The 11547-nt window shown below is 40.9% G+C and overlaps 1 protein-coding gene across 1 annotated transcript; it reads right to left on the bottom strand.

Moving 5' to 3' along the window:
- Positions 1–7722: 7722 nt before the first annotated feature.
- LOC104294264 (chromosome unknown open reading frame, human C6orf203) lies at positions 7723–11183 on the bottom strand. Its single transcript, XM_009893850.1, has 4 exons — positions 11064–11183; positions 10195–10649; positions 9280–9352; positions 7723–8183 (listed from the first exon to the last, which is right to left on the bottom strand). Exons 2-4 carry the CDS (start codon positions 10623–10625, stop codon positions 8007–8009), a joined length of 681 nt encoding a protein of 226 aa, XP_009892152.1. The 5' UTR covers positions 10626–10649; positions 11064–11183; the 3' UTR covers positions 7723–8006.
- Positions 11184–11547: the final 364 nt, after the last annotated feature.

The following is an 11547-nucleotide window of genomic DNA, read 5'->3' as shown; positions in this document are numbered from 1 at the left end:
AAATGTTTCCTGTTGGTTTAAATAATAGCAGACCATGCACAAAATGGATATCAGAGCAAATATGGCGATAATAAAATAAGAACATTTTACCAAAGATAAAGAACTGATACCACGATGTCTGCATCTTATCTTTCATTTTAGTGCAAAAATTTAGCAAATTGAATGTATCAGAAACCAAGGCTTTCTCTTGTAATTGTATGCTATCTAGCACCTCTGTGAAATTTTTTACGTGCACTTTTATGGGAGATATAAAATGACAGAAATTATTAACAGCTGCTTAATTTGTTGTTGTGAATAGCTGGCCAGAAGGTAAGAAATATAATTATATTTTCTTATCTTAATGTCATACATGTTTCACCACTTAGTAATGTCAAAGCTCCCAGAAGAATTTGATATATATTAAACTTTTGTACAATTGACAGATGTTACTAGCTAGCATGCAAATTTGAGACATACTGGCTTTTACTGTAGATGTTGACATTAAGTCAAAAAATCAGTCCATTCATATTATCTACTAAGTAGTGAAAAAACAATTTTCACCTTTTGAAATTACATTTTTGGAAGTGGGTATAAAAAGATTTTCTTTTTTCTTTTCTCTTAACTTCTGTGTAATTGCTGTGTACATTCCTTGTATCTCACTCTTCACAACCCTTTCATGATTCGTTTGATTGTATGTTTTATAACTGATATCAAGAAAATACAGACATATGAATAGTGACATAGTTCACTAATGAAAGCTCTTGCAGTGCATCTGAAGTACAGCCACTTCATCCAGTTGGTCAGTCTTGTAAATAAATTAAAGGTATATTATTTTCATACAAGAGGAATGTTGTCTGGTGATTGCTTGAATACGAGCAGGAATTTTTTTCCTATAAAGTCTGTTATTAAGATCTGAGATAACCTTAGCTCGTCAGATAATACATAAATTAAAATACCCTGGTTTGCTGCAGCCATTTGCAAAGATTTTTCTGTCTTTCAGACTTTTTTTTGTTTAAAAGAATAAACTTGTTGTTTTGAAAGTGAGGCTATGATAGGAAGATTTCTAGGTATTGAAGTGTTTGGAACGTGCATAGCTGTGCATACACGGGCATCCTATGGATGAACATTACTTTCTACCTATCAGGTCAGTAAACCCTGTTAAGGTGAATATCAAGTGTCTCTTTATCTACTTCTTATAGTTTAAATATATCAGCTTTGGATAAGCTTTGAATAGCTCACTTCCAACAGGTTTCTAAAAAAACCACTGTAATATAATATAGCTCTTTATTTTGGGGTCTTACCCACTTTCTACAAATTAAACACTTAGAAGTTCTGTAAAAAAACCTCTGTAAAAGATGTAAAACAGGACATCAAAAGGGAGAAAAGGTATGCATCAGTTTATTGCCCGTTAACTGAATTCTATTCAGCAAGCAAGTTTGCAAATGAGAAAAATCTTTACTTGAAGCCGGCTGCTTTGTTATGCTAATGCATTGCAGCCACCAAAGTGTTTCATGTTCTAGGAAATGTTTGTGACTGTTTTTGCTTGTCTTTAAAATGCATATAATTTATTTCTAGATACATTTAAAAAAAAAATATCTGTCATTTGTCTCTTCAGTTATTGTTTGATATTTATATTACGTTATAGCACTGAGAAACAGAGAATTGTGTGCTCGATGCTCTACAAAGGCACACCAGGTCTAATTTCCATGCTGGAAGAGGCTAACGTGAATTCTACGGCCCCAAGAAGCACAAAAAATAATATGCAGGTTTTATTCATAATTTATTTTTATTCCGATTTTGTTTCACTGATTAAAGGGATGTGAAACAGATGGAAAATGCAGTGTCTTAAGCTTGCCTGTACAGAGGATGGGGCATAATTTGACAAGTGTTCTTACTTACCATGCACATTTTTGTTGACTGCACTTAAAAATTTATGGGAGAACAGGCACGGTAGGTTCATGTCTATGGTTTTTCTGAGTAAATGAAACAAACTCCATTATTGTCATTGCCAAAATTTCTTCACTTCCTCAGTTTGACTTTGTGATTTTTTCCATTGTTCCTGCAACTCAGTTGGCACCAACGGAGTTAGGAGTTTTTTCTCAGGAACATGCTGAAAACATCTTTTTAAATGTGCTTGAAGTTGTTTAAAAAGAATAGCTGAAGCAATGGTTTAGTTTCGTCTCTTAATTCTCTCTATGCTTATCTTTGCTAAGAAAGACAGAAAAAGAAAGAAATCCCTATTTGTTTGTCTTCATTCTTTCCTACCTACTTTTTTGTTCTAGTAAATATTAAGATAGATAAATTTCTAGTAGGAACAGTGCTTTCGAAATCCTCATTTTCCCCCCTCCATTATAAAAGTCATTCACCTAAACTTCTCACTGCTAGTGATAGTTTCTAAAAGAAATTTACAGCATACATAATACTCACCGTTATCTTTGTCACAGCTCATATAAATCCTGTTCTGAGAGGTCATCTCTCCTGCAGCAGAGCGCTGGCTGAAGGAGCTGCCCTGTGTTGGCCAGTCCCAGTGCTGGAATCAGACGACAACTAACAAAATCAAAACTCCATGATGTTCACAATATTTTCCTTGTACCTCATCTGACTGGCAGGAGATTAGCCCCCTACACTGTATTATTTTTATCCAGCATATTCCTTTTCATTTTTGTCGTTTTCTAGGTGTCATCTTTTCTAGTGAGCGGCCAGAAAAGCCTGTGACATGGGCAGACCTCCTGCTTACTCCATTTCCTGATCTGCTCCATGATGGGGCTGTAGTCCCCACTGAGCCCTTTTCTTTCATTAACAATTCAGAAGGAAGAACTTTGATTCTCAGAGGAAGGCAAGAGCTGTAATAGAAGGGAAATAAAGCTTTTCTGGAGAATATGACATGTTCTTTTCCTACTTCTCCCCTTTCTCCCCTCCCCCCACAAAGGCAAATGTGAATAAAACAAATGTTCTTCTTTTTTTTACTAGGTTTTCCTTATTTTCTTTAAAAAAATTTAACATGACTTCCCAGTCAAAAAATGAGCAAAATCATCATGTATCCAATCACTCTAAAATTTGTGTTAATAGATGGAAACAAAATAAATTGTGATTGCTGAAGACTAGAGGAAGATCAGCTAATTAATATCTACACACACACACACAAATGTCAAGTAATCATTCCCAATTTCCTTCACAAATTTCATTACGGCAAAACAGCTGTTTGTCATTGTTTCCAGAGGCATTTTGTAGTGCTGTGTGTTACTGCTTGCTTCCTTGGGAGGCAAAATGCTCCTTTAATTGTTACACTTTCAGGAGCATACCACTGGCTAGCTCATAAGGTAGTGTGTTAGCAAGGTCTACGAGTATTTTCCTGTGAAAAGAAAATCCCGAGGTACCTGTCAGCAGTAGGAATGAGTCACTCAATAGCATCACATCCTACGTTTGAGCTTTGATCCCCTGTATAAAACCTAGGAATTTGGGTTTGTGTCGTGTAATGCTGTCCCTTGTCTCTCTTGCTCCCTTATCTTTCCTTGTTCCAAGAATTAAAAACCCCAGGGTCTCCTTGAAGTGCTTGTCTGTATGTGCATTGAATACTCAAGTGCTGGAAGCTGAAGAATTTTTTAGCTTCAGCGGTACTCAGATTTGCGTGGCTCCCACACACCCCTTTCACGTTCCTGTCCCCATGCATGCCATCGTAGAATGACCACCGCAATTGGCCCGCAGAGGTTGTTGAGCGCTGTAATTTGGTAGCTGCTGAAGGTGGACTGTCCTGTTCTGACATGCCATTGCAGGGAAAAAAAAATGAACCACCCTAAAATAAAACCCAGAAACACTTTGTTGCTTTTCTGTTCTATGGAAAAAATAATTTCCTATTATTTTGGGGGACTGGGGCGTCAGAGTATAGCTCCCCCCTCTCTCTGTGGTGATCTGTAGGCAGCAGAACTCAGAACCTATTCAGGAGCGTCGGTATGTGGCTACTTTAGTTGACCAGGCTGACTCTTCTGCCAGACCCGAGTCCAGCTCCTGTGTGCGCAATTCATTGCTATTCCTTCGCAGGATCGCCTCATGCCCCACTCCGTAACGCAGCCTGGGCCATGCGCAGCAGCTGCTGCAGTGTGTAACATTGCTGCTGCAGCGGGTGAAACGCGCAAAGCTGTCAGATAATGCTGCGTGCTGTGCCAGCGACACCTGGGTCCTGTACCCACCACCTGAGAGTGCCTGCCTCTTCCAGGACCAGACAGGCTTCTGGACCAAGGTCATCCCTCTGTGCAAGGTGTGCTGGCCGTTCTGGGCTCCGTGCCCGACAACCAGCATTAAGGTTGGTTTCATCTGTGGTTAATGCAGAGGTGCTTCAGATGGCATAGTCATCTGGGCAGCCTCCAGTGAACTCGTCAGTCACTTCTCAAGCCATCCAAACCTCCCTCTCAGCAGTATCTCTGCAAGGAAGCCCTTTCCTATGGTTCCTCACCATGCAGACTAAGAATGGCAGATGCCCATGTCCTGGAGCAGGACATTCATTACAGCAGTGACAGAAGGGCAGAAGCAGCGATCACTTACCCAATTCACTGTCCGTACCCTGAACTCTGAGCAGGAGGAAAAGCATGTGTGTGTCTCCCACCACTCAGCACTAGAGATTTCGCAGCTGACTAGTGGCAGATTCTCTGTTTTGGGAAGAGCATTAAAACTTTTGTTTGACCACTTCCCACTACTCTGCCATGTCATCCGGCCGAACCGTTGACCATGTTATCAGAGGGACTCCATCATCTTAAATTCATGGCTGATGAAGGGAAGATGCACAACTTCCTACTAAAGGAAGATGCACAACTTCCTACTCCTAAATGAGTTTATTATGTATGCTTTACATACACAGCCTATGTGAGCCTACCTTGTCTGAAAGTCCCCTGAAGGTCCGATAAAAACTGTTTCTGTGATGTACCTGTTCCTGCACCTCCTGGAATGCATGCTGGCTCTGCTCGCCTGGCTCTCACGTCAGTCACTAACCAAGCCTTGCCTTTCTTTAGCTCACAGTCCACATGTTTAAAGGCTGCAGAAATGAGCACAACCTCCTCAACAGCGCCAGGCCCCAATAAAAGGGTCTGATCAATAGATAAGCTTATCCAGGACAGATCAATGTAGCCAAACACAACAACTACTCCCCTTTCTGCTGTCATAGTTTTCCTCGGAGATCATCCTACCTGTGACTGAAGCTTTCTTTTCTGTGACTGAAGCCAACAGGTACAGTTCTCCAACCATCTCGATCTTGAATCCGCACAGGGTGCTGTTACCCACCACAAAACTCCTTAGGAAGTCTGCCTTTCTTTTCCTTTACTTCGCTGATACCAGTAGTGGATCAACACTTAAAACCTGTGAAAGCCTGTTTCTACCTTCGTCTGTCAGTAAAGACCTGGTTTTGGTGGCAGTCATAGAATCACAGAATGCTTTGGGTTGGAAGGGACCTTTAAAGATCATCTAGTCCAACCCTGTCATCCCCCCACCCCTTCACCATTGACAGGGACATCTTTCACTAGATCAGGTTGCTCAAAGCCCCATCCATCCTGACCTTGAACACTTCCAGGGATGGGGTATCCACAACTTCTCTGGGCAACCTGTTCCCATCTCTCACCACCTTCATCCTAAAAAAATGTATTCCTTATCTCCAATCTAAATCTACCCTTTTCCAGTTTAAAACCGGTGCCCCTTGGTCTGTCACTACAGGCCCTGGTAAAAAGTCTCTCTGTCATCATTAGGAAAGGGCTAGGTCTTGATTGCAAGTTCTTGTCTGCTTTCCTTCCCAACAGGCTTTTCCAGAAGTTGAAATCTATGGTTTTGGACTGGTGCTGTATTCCACCCAACTCAAGAAATTACCCTGCCAGCACTGTTTCTTGTCAATGGCTTTCAGGGATGCAACTTCCTTGCCCATCTTGGATGCCAGGCAGGTGTTGGCACTTTTTTGTTCTTACTGTTTTTATCCTACACAGAACAGACCCTTTCAGACAGTGAGTTTCTTCATGTCTGTACCTTGGCTATCCCCCAAGCCCCAAAGCATTCCTGGGGTTTACAAGTGGGGTCCTATTCCGGCCCTGTAAGCTCTGGTGTGTAAGCTACTACTGCTGGAGGGGACAGGCAGCGTGACCAGACATACTGATAGGCACTTGACGGGTAACGAATAGTTGCTGACCAGCAACTGGAGCTCACAGACATACTACTGACAACGCATCTTTCTACTTGTTTCTTTCAGCATCCCTGGAGATTATGGGAGCCGCTTAGAATAGCGATGGTAAGCGGAATTGGGGAACGGAGGATGCGTCTCATCTGTTTATTTCCATAGCGCTTGGTGCAAGCTCCAACAAATACGGTGGAGACAGCAATGCCCGCAGTGAAAGTACAGCCTGCCGTGTTCCTCTGGGTGCTTGCTATGCTGAATCCCTTCACTTCTGCAGCATAAGGATCACCAAAATCCCCTAGGAAAGCTTTCCAGGATCACGTCCTCTTAAGAATCAATTTTTTTAAAAGGTCACTATGCTTATAAAACATCAACTAGACATTTATCTGCATCTTCAAACATCTACACAATCATCCAAAAAAAAGGCCAGAACAACACAGATTTGTAGCTATGCCTGAAGAAAGCTAGAAATGATTCTAAGTCCCACACTCAGCAGCTATCGCTTCCAAGGCTAGGGACAGCAGCAGGTACAGCCTGCTTAAACACAGCCATCAAGTAGCTGTTGGCAGTTCGGCCCAACAGTTCCCATGTGCTCCTAACCAGGCGAGAACCATTGCTTCCTCTCACCTCAGAGACATCGTATGCAGTTAAAATTCAGTCATTACTTTACCAGAGCTTTTATGTGTGTGCCTGATTGATAGTATGATACTTAACCAGAGTTAAGTAATGGTTTGCTTTGTGAGCAACAATTTCGTGCCTGCCCATTCAGATTTCAGGAAAACCCATGAGAAAATGTCCTGGAGTATGCTCTGACTGACTCTTCTGGGCTATCTTCTTCCCTCTGAGCCCTTCAGACTAGGCATGGGGCAGACCATGAACGGAATGAACAGTAGCTACCTGCTCCTACTGGCCAGCTTTCCTGTAGACACACACCTCCGTGTGGCTGTCTAAACATATATAAACAGAATAAAAATTCTGTCTGCACCACAGTTCATCAGACAAGTCGCTTGTGTTGGGAGAAGCACATGTTCAACATTATAAATGCCGAGCAGTGACTCCCAAGATGCCTGTCCTAAGTGACAGTATTTTCCTGTAGCAATACAGACATCAGCTTTTCCTCACCCTACAGTCTGACCTGTGCTCAGATCACTTTAAGTATTAAATATTCTCTTAAATGCCACCCTGAAACGAGTATGTGACAAACAGATTTCATTTTCCTCTACACGGTTACTTAAATGGTAAAAATCAGCAGTGCTACACGTGTCTCCTCGCTGATGTACCTTCTCCATGAAAGCAGAGCATCTCTGCCATGATTCATTGTCTGTCAACGTGAAGTTTCCTGCTTAGAAATACCCAGCTGCAATCAGTATCCTTTTGTATTCTTGGTGTAGCAACAGCGTATATAAGCATGGACTCAGTATTGTTAACCAAGATGAAACCAATAATGAAAAAGGAAGCAATTTTACGTAATTGGGTTTTTTATCCCTATTATCCCTATTTCATGAATCTAGAGATAAAACTAAGAGAGCAATTCTGCTTGTTGTGATGTCAGTTTTAATGTAATCTTTCTGATTAACAAAACTAGATAGCAATTAAAGAGTGATCGAATTAGTCTTTATTGGTTCATTGTATATAACATCTGTAAGGAAACTGCCTGGAAATGTAAGGATTGGATCTTTTATCCCACAGTACCATGAAACAAAACTAACAGCAAAAAGTGACAGGCTTATTGCATGAATATCGATGTACACAGCAGAAGGAGGTAACATTCTAACACAAGCCCTTAAAAAAAGGGTACTGTAATTTTGTTTAACCAAAATTCATATTTAACCACAAATATAGTTTTCTGCAAAAATCTTATGCTGCCACATGCAACCCCCTGTTACTTAAGTACATCCTGTTTGGGCACTTTTAAGTTTTTCCAACGCCTCAAAATTACTTTGTATTTTTCACTTTCAGTTTTGTTAGATACTTTTTTTAAGACTACCCGCATAACTACAGCGGTTCCTGTTTCTTTATCTTCACCTACTATGAGATCCAGCGTGTCACCAATTTTCACCTGGGAACAGAAAGAGAAGATGAGTGATTATAAACATGCCCTGGGGAAAACAAATCCCCGCAGTCTATGTCCAATTTTAATTTTGTTCCTTTCTTTCCATTTAATATTCTTATCTCACAGGAGAGGAGGAAGGCAGGCAATACCAGACCCATTATAAATCCTCCAGAACATCTAGGAAAGCCCTGGCAATAAGCAACTAAATGTCTATGACCTTCTCTGCCGAGAGCTTTACCCTTCCTGTTCTACAACTGACACTTTACTCTGTGAAAAAGGTGTAAGGTAGTACGTTTTTTTTTCCTGAAATGCATTTCCTGCCAATCTTTTTGTATCAACACTGAGACAAACCAGCAAAATGCAAACTTCTCCCTCCTTCCTTTAAAAAACAGAGTGCTGGTCAACTCCCCGTGTTCCTTTCAAAAGCCACAAAAGCAGTATGCCTCTCAAAAACTAGCCTTAACTTTACGGGACCAGGAATTAAAACTTCTCTTCTTATTGCCCTTTGATGACAGTAACTGCCACCTAGGATCGCCCTCACGTAAAGGGTGGGTAGAAGTATGTTTGTCACCATTCTGGTGAGCTCTGTTGGGAAAGAGTATGGCCTGCAACCCTTCTGGCTCTTCCCCTAACTGTGTTCCTGTGTGCTCTGTTACAGATACAATAACCTTTCCTGAGCTACCCCAGTTTCAATCCCTCTCTATCATCAAAATTTCTCTTTTTCTTTAATCACATGCCTGCTCCACCACTATCTCAGATTTAATCATTCCTACTCCATCAACCTCACATCTATCATCGCTTCCTTCAGCAACTTAGAAAGTTGTGTCCTTGCTACCATCTGCCTTCTCCTGACTTTCAGCCTTAGATTTTACTCTCTAATACCACAAGCCTCCCGTCTGCCTTAGGGAATAATGTCTTACCCAGGGAATCACAGTCACAGACACAAAGCTGGAAGCGGAGATAGCAATGCTACTCGTTCACCTTTGCAGAACGATTTAGCAGTTAGCTCTTCTGACCCAAGTAAAAGGAGGGAGAAGAAGAGGTCATGCCTTAGTTATTTTCTTGTACTGTATTAAAAGATTTAAATTTTAAAAAGTCTTACAGTTCTACTTTTCTTCCATAGTTTTTCTCCATTCAGCCTGAGTTCATTATTGTAGAATGCATCTTCTACTTTACTGAAGAAAAACAAGGTTTTATTGCATTTACAGTGTGCAGCAGACCAAGTGCAATTGTTTCTCTGCAGATACGTAAGACCACCACTCATATGCAAGGCACATTTCCACAACTCTAATTTGTACATAAAGGATACCTTTATTTAAGGTCAGGAAAGACTTGAACTGGAAATAAAGAAAAAGTCTTTCATAGATGTGAAATGAAATAATAAGAGTACAGTTGCTCTGTGCCACAGGTGCAAGCAATAAAAAGCTGTTTCTAAAGACCTGTCTCCTGAATATCCCATGAATAATGTCCCCTTTCCTGCACCAGCCAGTTTAATAATTTTAAATTGATCAAGTTATGCTAATATTCTGTTCTAACAACATTGCAATAGAAGGCTTCTGTAGGTTGCATGAGATCAAACACTGTGACATATTTATAGACTGCACATTTACCTGGTTGACCTAGAATGTTAGGTTTACACTTGCCATCACCTATTTCTACAGCCATTAAGTAGCGTACAATTTTACTCCCTTAATCTCAAATCAGGTCTTTTTGTATCATTTAGTACAGTATTTTGCATTTTCTTCATTTGAAATAAATAGTAACTGACAGAAAATGCCTCCATACCAATCTTAGAAATATTGCAGACAGTGAAAAGCAGAAAACAGGCTGCTTCAAGGGAGGTAAGGTGAAACAAACAAGAACACCCATACATCCAAAACGTATTTTTAGGCAGCCAAAACAGCTACACCAAAAAACTCTCAAATACTGAATTATTCCAGCAAGAACAGGGAATCAAAACTCAAATTTTAGATGCATGACATCTTTCTCATCAGCAGGCTGTTTCTTCCATACTTACTTTCTTGCAATGTCTAGACCAGCTTTCATGATCACATCATATCGAAGAGACTGCACTACTTTTTCAAGATCCTTGTAATCTTTTACTATGTTGGGGTCATCTTCAAATTCATCTTCCAAATCACTTTCCTCTTGGTCTTCATCCTCTTCTTCCTCTTCCTCTTGTACTGTTTGTCTGCTCCTTTTAGAGCTTTTGTTACTTTTGTTCCGCAGAGAAAGTACTGAGATATACTCCGGAGAAAGTCTTAGTGCACAGAGTTTTACTGGGGAAAAGCTGAAACATCTTCTGTAGTTTACAGTGCTTGCTTGGCAGGTACAGAAAACGCTTCTCCTCCAAGAGAGATACTGTTTATTAGAGGGGAATTTCTCCCACAGTCCAAACCAGACATTTAGTTTTCTAAAAGTAGTGATGGGGAGTCTGAAGCCAGTCATAGCATACCCTAAAATAAAACAAGCATGCGTAAGTAAAAATGAGCAACTGCTGTGACTAGTGGAAGGATCTGCCCAGGTACGGCATAATAGTTACTCCAAAGAGATGATTATCTAGTTCTCTATAGAGCAATGCATCATCTAAAAGTACAAGACTATACTGCTTTATGGTCTGTCTTTCTCATATACAGTCCACCATTACAAACAGCTAAAACACCAGATGAAAAACAAACACTAAAAACCCCAGCGGAATACTCCATAATTCCTTTTCTGGTGTTTCATATTAACTGTCCGAACATATTTGTGGCATTTTTACTCCCTACATCTGAAATACAATTCACAAAAGACACAGAAACGAAGTTAACTATGTCATAAAAAGCACAGGGAGACCTACATTTATCATGACATTCCCAATAAAATCTACTTGCTCAATACCGCAAGCAAGTAAACCCAGAAGAGTCGAGAGCTGCTTAACTTCAGTCTCTGCTAAGACCACAACAGTCCTGCGCGGCAGAATGCCGCACAACGTTTCCCCCTCTTTCTCCGAATGGCAAACAGCATCATGGTAGAATTCAGGAGAAATAACCCTTCTCTTACGTACTGCAACAGGACCGACGCCACCAACAACAGTCCCATGTGCAAAGGTCCCCAGCACTGCTCCCTTCTGGAGCCATCGCTAACCTGGGACAAGTAGGTGGAAACACCCCCAAAAAACCCAGATGTCTTTCAATACTCTTAGAAACTGATTTACAGTCCTTCCTAGCCAGGTGGAGCACTGGCTTTTATTATGGCCTTATACGTGTGGAAACACGTGTTTCTTCATGAGACTGGAGCTTGTTTCCCCCACGCCCAAGTAAACTCTGCCGAAATCTCAACGAGGCCTTTTTTGTGGTTGGGAAAAAGCCCTGGTCAATGAGGGCAATTA

This window comes from Charadrius vociferus, unplaced genomic scaffold (genome assembly GCF_000708025.1).
Source record: "Charadrius vociferus isolate BGI_N301 unplaced genomic scaffold, ASM70802v2 scaffold129, whole genome shotgun sequence".
Lineage (NCBI taxonomy): Eukaryota > Metazoa > Chordata > Aves > Charadriiformes > Charadriidae > Charadrius > Charadrius vociferus.
Note: the sequence above shows the minus strand (reverse complement) of the source record. Positions and strands in the feature narration are given on the sequence as shown.